This window comes from Pogoniulus pusillus, chromosome 26, assembly GCF_015220805.1.
Source record: "Pogoniulus pusillus isolate bPogPus1 chromosome 26, bPogPus1.pri, whole genome shotgun sequence".
NCBI lineage: Eukaryota > Metazoa > Chordata > Aves > Piciformes > Lybiidae > Pogoniulus > Pogoniulus pusillus.
The window spans coordinates 20,469,761-20,486,630 of record NC_087289.1 but is presented as its reverse complement, the minus strand read 5'-3'; the positions used below and the strand labels follow the sequence as shown (position 1 = coordinate 20,486,630).

Sequence of the window (16,870 nt, the reverse complement as noted above, 5' to 3'; positions counted from 1 at the left end):
TGCTGATGCCATTTTGGAGTTTGCAGAATAAACACTTCTTTCAGAGAGGAAACAAGATACTTTTATCTTCTGATTAGCAGAAAAAAAAAAAAAAAAAAAGCAAGTGTGTGTGTGTGTGTGTGCATAAGGCAGCATGTCTGTATATGTACAGCTTGCAGGTTTGTTTTAGACAAGTAGTCCACATTAAAAATAATTCATAGAAGGGAGGAAATACTGCTCAAGTGTTTCAGAACAACTGGTATCTCTGTGTTACTCTACTAGTAGACTTTTTCTCATGAAGCCATTGCTGCCAACTTCCGTACAGATATTCTAAGGTTCATTCTGTGAAGAAGTCTCTCATCCTCAGTAACATTTTGTGAAAAGGATTTTTCTATTTGAATGAAAAATGCTGAATAATGCATTGCTAAGAGCAATCCAAAGTAAGTAGAGTGATACAGCTGACTTTGCCGAATAGCTTGTTTCAAACCAGCTTGTAGTGATAACACACATACACATGCCTGTAGTACTTCGCTTAGGTTTAAAAGTGTAGGTTTATTATTAGTAGAAAAAAAACCAATTTGTCTGCTGCTTCTTTAATGTGCCAATGTGACCTGAAAAGATTTGCTTCCACTAACAAAAATATAAAAACTACTAGAGGGAGACACATGCTGTTGGAGAGCATGAATGTATGAAGGAATTAAAGGCTATCAATAAGTTTGTAAATTGCTGTTTTCAAGTTGCCCTAATGTTTACTATGCTAAAAACAATAATAAGGATAATCAGGAATTTTAAAAAAATAATTTAAGTAAGTCCATTTAAATCTGAAATCCACAATTAAATATCTATTTCTAATTTTAAATCTCTTTGTTTTTCTGCATAGAAAGCTTTGCTGATATGTGCTAATAACAAGCACGAAGAGCCTGATTCATGTTGCTAACAGAAATTAACACTAGAAATTTGTTTAGGGGTCTGGGGATGCTAGAAAATGGTCTAACATAACATTTCTGTTCAATATAATCAGAAATGTTAAAATCAAGTTTTTATGAAAGAGAAATTTGGGCAACTTTACAATCTTTGTTACTACAGATAAAATCCATTTATGATGTAGGCTTGATTCTGCAGACATTCTATTTAGTTTAATACATGTGCATGATTGGAACAAAAATAAACCATGACTCCTCACATAAGAAGATTTCAGTATTGCCAGTCTTAACAATGATGCCAACATGATTTAGGTTGAACATTAGGAAACAATTTTTCCCCAGAAGTGTTGTCAAGCCCTGGAAGAGACTACCCAGGAAAGCTGTGCAGTCACCATCCCTGGGGGAATTTAAAAGGTGTGTAGGTGTGGTACAGGGAGACATGGTTTAGCACTGACCTGGGTTAATGGTTGGACTGCATGATCTTAAAGGTGTTTTCCAGCCTAAACAATTATATGATTCTATGATTGCTGGCACAACAAAAAAGACCATGAACACTGCTAGTTTTAAAACAAGTTTTCTTTTTTTTATTCACTTCCTAGTTATTAAACTGTAAGGTCTAGTTGCTGTCAGACTTTCTCTGCAATCATCAGATGCAGAAACTGGAATTAAAAGAATCCCCAAACCCACATGAGATATGCTCCCTATATTCCAAGATGTTTAAAAGCTGCTAGTAGAGATGGACTCCCTCAAGAATGCTGAAGTAACTCTGCAAGATCAGCTACCATTCATGGGGGCTCAGGAATGTCTTTATGTGGCAAGACTGACTGCTTGTTTCTCTGGGAGAGAGAAGTGGAGGCAGCTCGTTTTAACAGCAAATTACAGAATCAAAAGCAAAACTCAGTGATGAAATTACTAAGAAAAGGGAGTACGAAAAGGGAGTACTTGGAAAAAACCCAGACAAGCCACTAGGCAGTATCCAATTCCATGCCAATAGAACATTATCCTAGCAAGTGCTGCATTATTTGGTATGCAGAGCATTTGGAGATGGAAAAAGAAATAAGGAAAGGGGACAAAACCCACACCACACAGACTTATCAACACATTGTATGTAGGTTTTCTTTTTTTCTTCTTTCTTTTTTTTTCTTTTTGTTTTTTTTAAACAGTGTCTAAGAAAAATATGCTGTGTTACCATAACAAACTAAAATACTCTCTCAACCTCTAATGAGTTTAGTTTTGGTTTGGGTTTTTGTTTTCAGTTCTTTTGGTTCCAGGTGGGTTTTATTTACTCTTGTTCTGGTTTATAAAACCTTTTCTCAACATTAATGGCTTCAGGAAGAAGAAATAAGGGAGAATTATGAGCAAGAATGAGAGTGGACAGTTGTGTGTGTTGACACTTTCTCCACTCATAGGCGGGTGAAGGTAGAGAAGAAATAGGGCGTAATGTTTTACAGAATACAGTCAGACAGGAATTCCAGATGGTATTCACTAAAGGAAAAAAGGGAACATTTTCCTCATGTAAAATCATTGTTTAAATCCCAAACATACAGAGCTATGGAATAATGAGGTCACTTATTTTCCACTATTTCAGGAAGATACTGCAGCAAGCTAATGATTTTACAAGACAGACAGATTAAAACATTGATTTGCTGCAAATTGCTCAATCTATAACTAATGAGCAGCTCTACAGATTTTCTGGAAATCAGTCCCGTTAGAATTTACAGTTTGCATAAGATCATATTACTCAACCTGTGGACATAGAATGATTATTTTTCCTTGTAACCTTCAGTGGCCCCTTGTGGCTGTTTTTTCAAACTTACAATAAGTTTCTATGGGTGGTTTGGATAAAATCTGTCTTGAGGGTTCTGACAGCATGCCTGAAAAATACACTGTCCACTTCTACACAGGCACACATGCACCCTGTGACAAGTCCTAGACGTTCCCTTGTAGAAGAAAGACAGTTAACATCCGAGAAAGGCAGGATGAAACAACAAATGGAATTCAGTCTCTGTCATCTGTAGTACTAAAACTCTGCCCCAGTTTGAAGGTGGTTTATATTCTACACTGCAAAAGTGTGAAGTCAAATGGCAACTGCTATTTGGACCCACACAAGTAATTCTTCATAACAAGATGAAATCTATCCTGTATGAAAAAAAATAGCAAAGGCAAAAACCTCTATGGATTGAGTGACAGCACTTTTGTCACATTATCTGTGGTATAGAAACAGGAAACTGAGAACTATGCTTGCTACCAGATCAAGATCTAGATTACCTTATTACTGGTGATGCCAGTAGGTTTGTATCAAGTTTTTCCCCAAACTTTCTAAGAAAAGGGTTAGTTCTATCATTATCAACTACTACAACAAGATCATTGTAGGCAAAAGTACAAGTGGGCAAGCAGAAGTTCAGATCCTGTCAATGAATTCATAGACTGGAAAAACATTGTATTCGTTGTTATAAAAGAGCAATATGGCTGGAGGGCTATTAGTATGAGAGTGTTGAATCATCCCACTCCAACTGCTCTTGCCTGGTGCCGTTCTGTTTATCTGCCTTTTGGACAATCACTTCCTCTTCATCTTCCTCCTCATCTTCCTCCTCTTCACTGTCATCTGATTCAGCACTGGTTGTGTCTTCATCTTCATCTTCTATGTCTTCTTCCTCACTCTCCTCTTCTGTCTGATGAGGCTTTTCATATTTCTACAGTGCATTTAAAGAAATAAAAGAGAGTCAATAGAAGTGCCTTTTTGCCAGCCAGTGGTTGTGAAATTGTGAGCATTTATTCCACATTTAGAAATGCTAACATGCTGGGGAAATCTCCTTTCCACCATTATGTGACTATTAGACATCAAATATGATACCATCAGTAGTAAATTTCCAAAAAAGACTGCAAAAAGCATGGAATGTCAGTAAGGAACACCTTTGTTAGAGAAGCTGCCCAAATTTAACCTTTCAATGTCAGTTTCTTGAAAATATGGATCATCTCCCCTCCTTTTAGTGTATTAATGCTTACAGTAAGCAGGTAAAAACAAAGCAATTGTATCATCCTTGTTACATAGTGTACAAATGCAGACAGAGAGGGAGTGACATTGCACCCAGGAATTCTTCACCATCCTATTCAATAATTATATATGACAACAAATATTAACCAAGTGCTCAATTACATATTATCATGTGTGCAGACCAGAAAACTGAGATGGGGTCCTGAGTCTACATAGACATAACCGTTCTGCCAAGCCTGAACAAGTGTACTCTAAAAGAAGGTTAAGGCTCACTGCCTTGACAGTAACTCCCAGTATTATCATGATATAATGCTACATCTCAGTTATGTACCTCCATGGGGTTGATGGTAATAGTCAGAGCAGAGTCATCCCAATCCATTTCATTTTCTTTGCTTCCTTCATTGTCTGCAGAGCTGTGCTGATGAGCTGTCCGAATTCGATAAACCCCCAGGGTGATGATGAAAATCAGTATGCTCACACAGATTATGATAACAACAGTAGCCACACTTGGAACAGCTGAAACAAAGAGATGAAAAGGGAATGTGATTATGTTTGTGGATGAAATTCCCTACAAAACACTAAATACGTTGACTATTTTTCCCCTCAGCATCTCTTCCTTTAGATTGAGAATCAGCATGGCCATATGCCATGTGTTTGGCACCACAGAAAGAGCTGACAATTGCCCATCCTCTAAGGCAGATCAAACACAAATGATGTTAGCAGATATCTCATAATGAGCATTGTAAATCATAAGTTAAAAAGTGTGCCTACCATTTGTTCCTTAAGCCACTCATCACAGAAGACAAGTAGTCAATCAGTGCAGAATCAATTAATAAACCACAGAATATCTTTGGTTGGAAGGGACCTTCAAGATTATCTAGTCCAACCTTTAAACCACCACTGCAAGGTCACCACTAAACTATGTCCCAAAGAACCAGAGCTAGACACTGTGTAAACACCTCCAGGGATGGTGACTCCACCATTTCCCTGGGCAGACCATATTAGTGTTTGACAGCCCTTTAAGTGAAGTAATAGTTCCTGATATCTCGCCTAAACCTCCCTTGGCACAGCTCGTATCCAAGAAATAAACTAAAGTAAAAATTATTTTCCTGTGTTATGAACCTCCTGGGAGATTCCTCACTGTTGCATGCTGAGAAGCCTCTGTCTCCACCTAGTCACAGGAAGAAATGTCTCTGAACTATTTTGCTGTTATCTGCTTCATGATTAGGTTAGTGGAGAAGTGCTGCCACTTTGTATGTACCTTTGCTAGGTACTGTAGTTCCAGGAGCTGTAGTAGTTCTGTGCTCCATCTTATTACCTCACCTCACCTGTTAGCCAATACTCTGAATTCAGATCAATATTGATGTAAAGAAGAAAGTTCACTTTGAAAAAGGTCATCTTATAATAGTTGTAGTTCATTGGTAAATACTCTGTTTCATTTCAGTAATGCCTGTACAAATGTACAGAAAAATACAGTAATTTCTTAGGTATAACTCTTTTTAAGTACCTATAACTACTTACACTTTAGAGCAGCTTCAATTCTTTACATGTGTTTAACTCAGCTAAAAGGATTTGCCATGGGTTACCTTCACTGAAAAGGCTTCATATTGAGGTACATATTTTAACTTATATTGTCTGAAAAATCAACTTAAATTCTGTATTTAATATATACTACCGCCTCCTGCATGTGGCTTGGTGAAGCTATCTTTACTCCAGAGTGATCCAGACTGAGGCCTGGACAGCAGCTAAAAGAAACACTGCAGCAATTATATATTTAAAACAGAATACAAACATTTCTTCCTCTTGTTTGGAAAGAGGTGATGAGAAAAGAACGTGCCTTAGAAACACAGATGTATAAAGATAATATGAGCCTTTGCAGCACTGAGTACTAGAAACAAGATATTTTCTTAACTCCTGGGAGGTTTCACAAGCTTTAACTATGGTGTCCAGGGATTCATTTGTTGACATTAGTAAATCAGAAAGGAAATATCAATCTACCAGAAGAGTTATGAGCAGTGTTTGTAAAGTCATCACATACCTGAGTTGTGAATAGCAGTTATGCTTGCCTCTGGGTGTTGAACAGATTGGAGAAACTGTGGTTGTACTATCATATGATTTACATGGTCCATGAAGTTGGAGTTAGAACTGTGTAGGATATTAACCTTGCACATGAGAAAAATAAGAGATCAGTGCTCTATATTCCAAGCCTGTTAGCTCCATGCATTACATTGGATTGTGAAGTTCATCAGCAGATAGGAACATTATTATCTAGATTTTAAAGTCCAAAGTTCATTGGTTTTTTTTAATGTCAGTGAAACTCACACAGATGAATATATTTCTCACGTCTAAAACAGTTCTAAATAAAGTGCTGCAGAAGAGATTTTTTTTTTTTAATTCATCTCTCTGGATAAGTAGGGACTTCTTTTTTTCAGGTCTTTGTGTGTGTGTGTGTGTGTGTGTGTTTTCACTCTACTAATCAGCTATTAATTGTTCTCTGAAAGTTCGTGGGAGATTTGTCACTCTGAATGCTGTTAGAGAATGTTGCAATTGATGAGTTTAAAACCAGCAAGATAAGAAGGATATAAAAGAGGTTTCAGTTTTTCCTGCGCCCTTATTTTCAGAGTGACTTTCTTTGATGGTACTGTATCACTTCTCTGTCCTACTTATAGTATATAATATGCAAATCCTCTGAAGTCATTGCCAGGGCTAGGCTAAGGAATGTAAAACATGGAAACGTGTAAATATCTGAATCAACTTTTAAGTCTTGAGCCTATTGCATAGAAGGTCCTGCCCTTTGCAGGAGTTCCTTGGTCCCTGGGTTCTAGGCTGGATAAGCTGGTTGTTCAGAATAGTCCATAGCTCCTGCTGAGGTGCTCAGCAGCAGTTCTCGGTTCCCAAGCCATTGTGCTGCACTGGACTTAGAATCATAGAATCAACCAGGTTAGAAGAGACCTCCAAGCTCATCCAGTCCAACCTAGCACCCAGCCCTAGCCAATCAACCAGACCATGGCACTAAGTGCCCCATCCAGGCTTTGCTTCTACACCTCCAGGGACGGCAACTCCACCACCCCCTGGGCAGCCCACTTCAATGCCAATCACTCTCTCTCGAGAACTTCCTCCTAACATCCAGCCTAGACCTTTCCTGGCACAACTTGAGACTGTGTCCCTTTGTTCTGTTGCTGATTGTCTGGCAGAAGAGACCAACACCGACTTGGCTACAGCCTCCCTTCAGGTAGTTGTAGACAGCAGTAGACAGCAGTGAGGTCACCCTTGAGCCTCCTCTTCTGCAGGCTGCAAAACCCCAGCTCCCTCAGCCTCTCCTCACAGGGCTGTGCCCCAGGCCCCTCCCCAGCCTTGCTGCCCTTCTCTCAACACTTTCCAGTACCTCAACATCTCTCTTGAATGTACCCAAGGTGTGGCCTGACCAGTGTTGAGTAGAGGGGCAGAATAATCCCCCTTGTCCTGCTGGCCACACTGTTCCTGAGCCAGCCCAGGATGCCATTGACTCTGCTGCCCATCTGGGCACACTGCTGCCTCATCTTCAGCTACTCTTTACCAGCACCCCCAGGTCCCTCTCTGCCTGGCTGCTCTCAGCCACTCTGTCCCCAGCCTGTAGCACTGCTTGGGGTTGTTGTGGCCAAAGTGTAGAACCCTGCACTTGGTCTTGTTCAATCTCATCCCATTGGCCTCTGCCCACCCATCCAGCCTGTCGAGGTCCCTCTGCAGGGCTCTCCTACCCTCCAAGAGATCCACAGCTGCTCCTAGCTTGGTGTCATCTGCAAACTTACTGATGCTGAACTCAATCCCTTCATCCAGATCATCAATAAAAGTATTGAACAGGACTGGGCCCAGCACTGATCCTTGGGGAACACCACTGCTGACAGCTGCCAACTGGATCTGGCACCATTCATCACCACTCTCTGGCCCAGCCCTCCAGCCAGTTCTTGATACATATCAGAGTGAATCTGTCCAAGCCATGAGCTGCCAGCTTTGCCAGGAGCTTGTTGTGGCAGACGGTGTCAAAGGCTGCCCCAGGGAGGCAGCAGACTTCCCTGAGGGAGATGTCTGGCTGGCATATGGGGGGCCCTCTGTTGCCTTCAGAAGGGAATCACCAATAACAATTACCCACTTCTTTTTTTTTTGGTTACAAGTTCTGATGTGAGGTGCAACTGATTTATGTTCGTCAACCCCCCAGATAGTGATGTTTCTGCCTGCAAAACCACCTCACCCTCAACCTCTAGTGCCCTATATGTGTTGTGCAAGGGCAATGGAGGAGGTGAGGGGGGCTCTAAGGGTTTTACCTTGCCCCTTCTGAAAGGCACCTGTGTCCATTCTCCCTTCTGTCTCGGGTCCCCTCCCTCAGCTAAGACGGTCTGCAGAGCCTGGTGCCATAAATTCAACTCCCTTTCACATTCCCTTATAGTCTTTAGACCTTGCACTTCATCCTTCAGTTCAGCCACTAGGTTAAGCAGACCGTTGATCTGCTCACACCTAATGCAGGCATTGTCTCTGCCACTTCCAACTTCAAGTGCCAGGCTCCAGCACTCCTCGCAGCCAGTTGCCTGGATGCCTGCACGCCTACGGGTGGGCTCTGCGTGCCCACAGTTTTACCTTTGCCTGAGTTTTTGCCATGCTTCCCTTCCTTTGAGGAACTGACGGCAGTTGGTTGGGTGTGGGTTGTTTGTGGTTTCTTTTTTCTTTCTGGTTGTTGTTGGTTTGTTTTTGTTTGGGTTTTAGTTGGTTGGTTGGTTGGTTGGCTTGTCTGTTTCTTCTTTCCTCGGGGCACTGCGGGCAGGGCTCGGCAGAGAGCTGCTCCCTTCCCTAAGCAGGCCCTGGCGCCGCTGCTGGGGCTCGTTTCAATCGCCCGCGCGCCCGGCACCGCCCCCGCAGCGCCACCCTCGAGCGCGCATCTGCGCCACACCCCCTGCGCGCCCGCCGCGGCGCTGCCGCTGTGGGGTCCTGTGGTCGGGAGAGCCCCGAAGGAAAAGAATGAAAAGTTCAAAAGAGCTTAGAGAAAAGCGCGCTCCGGTGGAGCTGGCCTCGGTACTGCTCTCCTCCTTAGCACTAGCACGCGTAGGCTCTAGAGCAAAGTACTCCTGTGGTCACTGACCGTGTCTAGGTGGTGAATCCAAGAGCATATGAAGCTACTGCTTGGAAAAACTGGATAGGTAAATATTGAATATAAGGAAAACATGACAGGTTCATCTAAGGACAATAATGAAGTTATCAGGATTTACTTCTGAGCAGGCATATAAATCTTCAGATAGACCCAAAGGAGATTTTGTATCGTGGAATGATGATCTTAGCCTCCATTCTGCTTGAACAGGAATATTTCTCTGTGTTAATGGAGTTCAAGAGAAGCACAATATCCACACACAGGAAGTAGAATGGAGACATTCACACTAAGGAATGTCCACAGGAAAAATCAACTTCCTATTCGAATGCAACTTAGAACTTGCTTGGTTACAATGGTCAGAACATGTCGATGGTTTTACATATTTTACATGAAACTCAGTGTCACTGAAGATGAGGCTAGTGTTCAGCCTCAGTGCTGGGAAAAGACTTGATCGACTGCTTACCTCCAAGCTAAATTCATTGCTGGTGTAACGTCCATTTAGCTCTGAGCACTTGACTTTGAACTTTCTGTCAAAGGTAGCAGAAGTGTACCAGTTCCGATACCGAATCTGCCGAAGAACCTGTTCATAGTTGCACATGCTGTCCACACCTGAAATGCAGCCGTGACAATCTCAAGGAGAAGCTACATAACAAATGCTCTGTGCATTATAGGAGAATTCACAGAATATATAAAATTTGACAGAATGATCTGAAAATGACAGTGCATCAAATATTTCCTATTAGAGCTTCTGGCTGATTAAATTAAGTGAGGATAGTTGTTGAAAATGTATGTAAGTCTGTAATGGAGGAATAAACACAACAGCGAAGATGCAGAATAAATTCTTTAGTAATTAAAAAAAAAAAGAGACTAGTGTGTTACCAGCCCTGTGCAAGAGTACTGAGGAATCCCCTCACTCCCATGTTCCACTGTGATGGTCCCCAAGAGCCCCCACATTTAAAAAAGCAGTGTTTCTATTTCTGTTCTTGGCGATAGCTAAGATTAAGACAAAGCTGTGATGTATTTCAAAGAATAAGCACAGCAGACCCAGAGACAGAGAAGTGGATCTTCAGACAGTCTCTCTTGGAAAGTTTTACAACTAGCACATTACAGATTTGTGTCTGATTTCCTTCAAATTAGTCCTTTCATTCCAATAGCGTAATTGGTGGTGGGAAGAAGTAAGGGAAAGCAAGATCCATGAGCATACCATAGATTGAATATCCTGCTGTGGAATTTGTGGCATCTAGATGTTTTCCTTGAAGCTCCACATGATCCAGTTCTAAACACTCTTGTTCAGGATCTAGTTCTGCACCAATGACCAAAATATCACAGAAATCCAAGTTGTGGAGCATTTCCTCCAACAGCACTGGCTTCTTGGCTGTGAACACAGGGCACATACCATGAAAAAGAAAGGGAAAAAAAAAAGAGAAAAGCACTAAGATAAATGATCACAGTTGCTCACTCATTTTATGTGTTTTGCATCACAGCTTTCAATTTTTCCAAAGATGGCTAAATTGCTTTATGCTGATATAAAACACAGCATACTTGAAGCAAGTCAAAAGTGAAGTATCTTGCCTGTCCAGCTGCTATAATGATGAAGGCCTACAGATACCTAATGAGACAGACAGCATATTGCCCTATGATAAAGGACATTTAAGAACAGTGCTGGAAGTGTGAAAGTGAAATGTGATCCTGGTAATAAAATTCCCATAAGCAATTCTGGGTTTTAATACTGTATTGATACCATGTTGGTATCACTCCTTCATTCTTTTCTCCAAGAAAACTGAAAAATACATGTCAAATACATCTACGCTTGGATGATTCTTTCAGTGGCTCTGTGGCCTGTAAGGAATTTACATTGCAAAGAACATGGCCATCTCTCCAAGAACATGGTGTTATCATAAATAGCAAGATTCTGTGTTGTGTGACTTGGAGAAACTGAGCTGTAAAACAACTACCTTCCAGGACACACAATAATATCTATATCTATATATATATATTTATATACTGTCACTGGAAGAAAACCAGCATATTATTTTAATATTTTAATCCTCTGGTCAACTTAGCATAGAGTGTTTGACAAGACTGCTTAACCATGCTGGTACTGCAGACAGACACTGCAATCTTGGAACTTGGTGCCCATTTTGCAAATTTCTTTTAGAAGGAGTACACAGAAGGAACTTACAGACAGAAAAGTCTTATGTATATTCTAGATTCCCAGCTCCTAGTACAGTGAATTTGGGTTTCTGTACTTTGCACACCTCTAACTTACTCAGAAATGTAGACCCAACTCAAATTTGCAGGATAAGGAAATCTGAATGTTGCTAAGGCTGATGAGTTGAGCTGTTCTGTGGGAAGCTGTGAAAGACAGCAAAGAGCTGGGCTGCAAAGCAAGGAAAAAGCCACATCTGGTCAACTTTGCCACTGAGTGGGCAAATGAGAAGTAGGGGCAGCAATTTTAGCTCTTAGTGAGATCTCACTGGTTTCCCTACTCTGCCAAGACAAGTGGCAAGATACTGGCGCTGTGGTGGCTCTCTGCAGGGCTAAGGAGGCATCTGAGACATAGTTGCGCTGCTGCCTGTTGTCTTGCAGTTCTTTCACTGAGACTACCTTTGCCTTCACAGCCTTGCCATGAAAATCTCTGCTGCAGTCATGGTGATCAGGTTCTGTAAGTTCATAGGAAGTGGAAAAATAGCTGTAGGTAGATACAGGCCAAAATGATGTCTGCCTTTGCTTTTGTCAGATAATGTCTGAGATGGGAGATCATAATGCAGGAATTAAGACTTAAATTTCAATAACTTTCACAAAATGCAATTGTTCCCAAAGCCATTTATTATTTATCCATTTAATGACTCTTAGTTGAAGCAAACAAGAGGTGGCACATTAGGAAGTACTGACTTTCAAGAAATCAAACAGTACCTTAAAAAATGCTGCTATTTTCTTTTTCAAGGTGAGGTCTAAGGTTACAAGGTGATACAACAGTAATTGTGTCAATGATTGGAAAAATTGGGATAGATGAAATTTGTAAACTAAAGTGGAGGGCAGTAGTCCCAAATCCAGCAAACAATTCTGAAGATGTTGTAGCGTTTATGGATATGGAGCAACACACATGCATTGTGTCTTAAGTAACAGATAGTCATCACTCTTTTCTACGCAACAATTCACTGGTTTTACATGCTGTAATGGTGTGCAGTTGATAACATGATATAAAGCACTTTCCATTCTCCAGGACACAGATACAGCTTTAGGCAAGCAATATACAGCATTATTACAGAGTGTGGCCTCAGAGAATCCAAGCCCCTGCACATCACGATTTGTCTTTTCAAAGGATGTACAACTTGGTGTTATTGGATCCAAACATTGAGTAGAATGACACCTCAGACTGATGGCCTTTTCATTTACCTTGCACTCAAACAGTCAAAAGGGAGATTCCTTTATAGGAAATTGTTTTGAACCTTATCTGTATTTTTGAACATTCGCCCACTGTCAGTTAATAATAGACACACTGCTCAGCACTAAACTGTCACTGAAAAAAATCTTTGCAAATTATTGTATTTACACTATGTAGGTGGGAAACTGAGGCACAATATTACTTTCTCAAATATCACCCACAAGTCATTAGCAGAACTGGAAATGCAAGGACAGACTAAAATGCCAGCTGTTAGTCAATGACTGCTTTCCAGTTTATCAGTACACTCAATATTCTGTTACAAATAGAGAGATTCTAATGAAAATACATTATTTAACAGAGTATGTAAAGAAGAGTGGAAAGAAATTACTCTGAATAGGGAAGATGCTACATAGAAAATCTGCTTTTTGGAAGCACATACTGACCTATCACTGTTTAATACATTTTTCAGTGTTTCAGTACACTGACATTGCTGCCTCACGTTGCTAAAGTAATCTGGCTGAAGTGATTTCCTTTGTGTTATTTGTTTGCACTGTTTTGAAAAAATGGGAGAGGTCATGCTGCAGAGTTAGTAATAACATTTCAAAGAAATCACTAACCTCTGTCATGTTCTTTAAAGTCCATTGGATGCTCCAGTTTAGTGACTGTGCTGACAATCCTGATGTCGGGTAACAGAATAACTCCTCTTTCACTTTCGAACTGAGCTGCTGGTCTAGCAAAGTGGTCCATCCCACTTATTGTAATCTTGGGCTCATTGGCCTGAAACACCATTACATATGCATCTATATCTGGGATACTAATGCAGACATCTTCACCAAAACATCTGAAAAATATATTATTCATTAACTCCATGTAGCACATTGCCCATCAGAAGTGTGTGGCACCTGTACTGCTCAGACCCCACCTGTGGCTTTCAGCCTTTTGCATTGTCTCAGATCAATCTGTGCTGTACTCTGGCAATGCCACATGTAAAGACATGCATCTGTACCACCAAGCACCCGGGTCATCAGACAGCAACAGCTCTGTTTGTCCTACTCTCTCCCGTGTTTATAAGTACTGAAATTATGCAGGGACAGCTCAGCAAACAGACTAATGATGAGCTCAGTCTTTAGTAAAGTCACTTTGAGAATAGTATTTTGATGTTTAACTGACATTTAACAAAGTAGTGAATGGTTAAAAAAAACAGTGTTAATTAGATGACAGCAACTGACTTCTGTAAACCAAACATTAAATTCTCAAAGCAGTATCTAATGAATATAGTATGGTTATCTTGTCATGTGTGAATAAAAAGGCCTACTTATCCATTTAAATTTGACCCATCAGGAGCTTACTCTGGCACTCTCCGTTACTTATTAGGGACAAAAGGGGCCTATGTTAGCATTTTCACCTGAACAGGCACCATACTTTGGAAGCAAATCTCCTGGCAAACTCTACCTTACTTCGTGTTGGCACAAGGCATTAGCCAGCCATGGAGTGTGCAAGCCAGACTGCTTCCAGTGACATCACCTGAGCAGATGCCCTCCAAATAGTGTGGTCAGGACACAGCACTGGACTAAACCTGGTACTTAGTAAGACCTCTATGTGTAGTAGCTGACTGTTCATAGAATTGGTATTTATTTTTACTCTAAAGATCTGCTTTTGCTGCACTGTACAACCTGCTCTAACAGAAAAGTACCTCAGGGGAGCTCAGGAGTGGCAGATAGCTCTTTGATTATGTAGAACTCTAAACATTATTGTGCAGGTTCTGTCACTACCGTTGCATGAAAATGGAAGGACACGGATTTCTGTTAACACCCAGCACCAGTGCTTCAGTGATGACAGTCATATAATGATGCAGACAGGCAATTTCAAGCATAACTACTAATACTATTCTTGCAGCTATGTTGTCTGCTAAATGCAATAGGCCTGCTTAAAAAAGCCATGGCTCTAGCTATCTCAGGAGAAATGATAACTTTTAAAAACAAACAGTAAAATAAGAATGCAATAAATGCAAATACTATTCAGTCCAGGCTGTATGATCCAAACTAAAATAGAGAGGGCAAGTAAATTACAGTAAGAGCAACTCAAAAGAACAATATCAAAAGAAAAACACAGCATAAATCAGCATAAAAGTAAAATAAATTCATCCTTTATGCTCAGTAACATAAAAGTATAATTTAGCCATGTAATTTAGTGAAAATTCTCTTTGCATGTGCATACAAAAAGTAATTAATAAAAATATTCCTAATCTAATTAGTTCAGTTGAAATTTAACTTACTGGACTTTAGATGAGACTTTGAGACGTCGTACACCTGCAGTGGGGAGCTGTCTGGAGTTGATATATGAGACCTTTCGGAGAGCTTGATTTATATTCTCAATGTCATCTCCTTCCATGACAAGGACTGACTGGGAAGGGTTGAAGTGATACTAAAGGAAATGCATATAATTAGCACTAAGCTACCTGATACAGAGTACAAAAAAATATATTTTAAAGGACTGTTGAGGACACATAAATTTAAAATCTAATAATGTAAGGAAAAAGCCCACAGCTTCATAGCTGCTGCTGGCTGAATCCACATGTTATTCCCTAAAACACATACTGGTATCATTCATCTACTTTGTATTTCAGTAACTACTGTTCTAATTAATTTTACAGTAAACTAATCCTGACTTGCTATACTTTGTCCAGCCTTATCAACCTTGCTGATACCACTTCTGCAGCTGCAGAGCTCAAAACATTTTTTGACATTATTATTGCTATGCAGTTTTTCTAGGTTAAACACATACCTTGTATAAAAATATTGGCTTAAAGCAGAGTAGGATGCAGAAGCATATTTTTATTGCTGTTTGCATTCACCCAGTCTTTCTGAGGTATATTTCAATATGACTGAACAAAACAATTATAACATTTGCCTCCTACATCTTCATTAATGTCAGCCACAATAAAGGGGACACTCCTTTCTCTGTCCCATAATCAATACGGGTGTCATGATTTAAGATAGAGCTGCTACTTGCACAAAACCAGCTGCTCATTTGAGCCGAAAAGCTTGCGAAGTCAAGGCCTATTCTTGTAGCCCTGACCCTCCTCTAGTCTACTGCATTGAACACAAAACCCTTGCTGACCAAGAAGCTCTGCTACTGTATTCACATACCAAATAGTTGGGTTTATCTTCACCATAATTCATCCTGATTTCCTTTTTTTTTTTTTTTTTTTTTTTTTTTGGTCTGTTAACTAGTTCAGCAAACCATCTGCATTGCAGAGAAAACCATCTTAAACCCCTTGATTTTGTACCCTACTGTTGTCAGCACAAGACACAAAGAAATGGATCCTACTCTCACATGCAGTCTTTTCCCAAAGTGGATATTGACTATATGAACCTGTTCAGTTATACACAGACAATGGTTGCCCCCACTTCCTTATGATGAGAAAAGCTAAAAAGCAAAATGGAAAATGCACTGTGAAGAAAGAATGAAGTATGGAGTTCTCTGTCAGACAGAACATGGAGGACTGGGTTTGAAGCTTATACAGGAAGGTCCTAACACACTAAAGGGTATTGTTTAGTGAAGAGGAGGATTCACTGGAGTCAGAGCCTGCATATGCTGTTTTTTCCCTTTCTGTAAGCTAGCAGTAGTAGGGAATAAAATTAGCAAAAGGAGACAGTAGCTAGCTAGTTAATAGCTCAGCTGTCAGAACAGCTGGAATGCTGCCAAAGGGACTGGAGAAAGCCCTAGTCTGAGCCCTTTTTGGCTTTCTCATTAAAAAAGACTAAAAATAGCAACAGTTTAGACAGTGTTTCTGAGAGCTGTTACAGGCACCTGAAAATTAGGCTGCAGACAAAAAGAATCCAACACTTCTGTGTCAGAAACTGTATTACAGATGCATTGCGTTTTCTTGGGTGGCTGAGGGGTGAAGCGTCATGAGTTCAAAGCCCTGTTGTGGTAGGCCTGATAGGCCCAAAATAGGCTTATACATGTCCTGCCTCACCCAGGCATGTTTTTCTGCTCCACCAGAGGGGCAAGTGCGGGAAAGCGACACAGAAGAACCTGTAGTCATTGAGTCTGCCCTGCCCAGGGTCCTGTAGTAAACAAGGTACACACACTTAGCTTGTGCAGGGCCTGTGCTTTTCCTAAATTTGGGTAAAAGTGAGCCTATGGCTTTGCCTAATATGGTAATGTTTGGCTAACTGCCATCCTGATTGGCTGTTCTCTATCCAAAGGGCAATTAATCTCAGCCACCACTGAGAAAAAGGACATACACAGGTAAACAACATGGTTTTTCTGCTGTGTTCTCTGTTGTGCTCAGCTGTGCTCTGCTGTTGCCTGCTGCAATTGTCTACTGCCTTATTGCTTGCCAGTAAACTCCACTGCCTCAAGTTACTGGGAGCAGACCTGGATGCTTGCACGCAATCGGCCTGTGTGGCCAGCGTGACATTGTGCTGAGACTGGTCATCACATGACATCCTGCCCCTACA

General features: G+C 40.7%; 1 protein-coding gene across 2 annotated transcripts in view; it reads right to left on the bottom strand.

Moving 5' to 3' along the window:
• Positions 1-1,463: 1,463 nt before the first annotated feature.
• Positions 1,464-16,870, bottom strand: part of CLSTN2 (calsyntenin 2) — a 274,828-nt gene continuing 259,421 nt past the window's right edge. For both annotated transcript variants that reach the window (XM_064165450.1, XM_064165449.1), the window contains exons 10-16: positions 14,677-14,825; positions 13,019-13,242; positions 10,218-10,388; positions 9,477-9,622; positions 5,936-6,059; positions 4,229-4,413; positions 1,464-3,595 (exon numbers count right to left, since the gene is read on the bottom strand). In XM_064165450.1, coding sequence (XP_064021520.1) covers positions 3,383-3,595; positions 4,229-4,413; positions 5,936-6,059; positions 9,477-9,622; positions 10,218-10,388; positions 13,019-13,242; positions 14,677-14,825 — 1,212 coding nt within the window. In that variant the 3' untranslated portion in view covers positions 1,464-3,382. The remainder of the gene's footprint in view (positions 3,596-4,228; positions 4,414-5,935; positions 6,060-9,476; positions 9,623-10,217; positions 10,389-13,018; positions 13,243-14,676; positions 14,826-16,870) is intronic.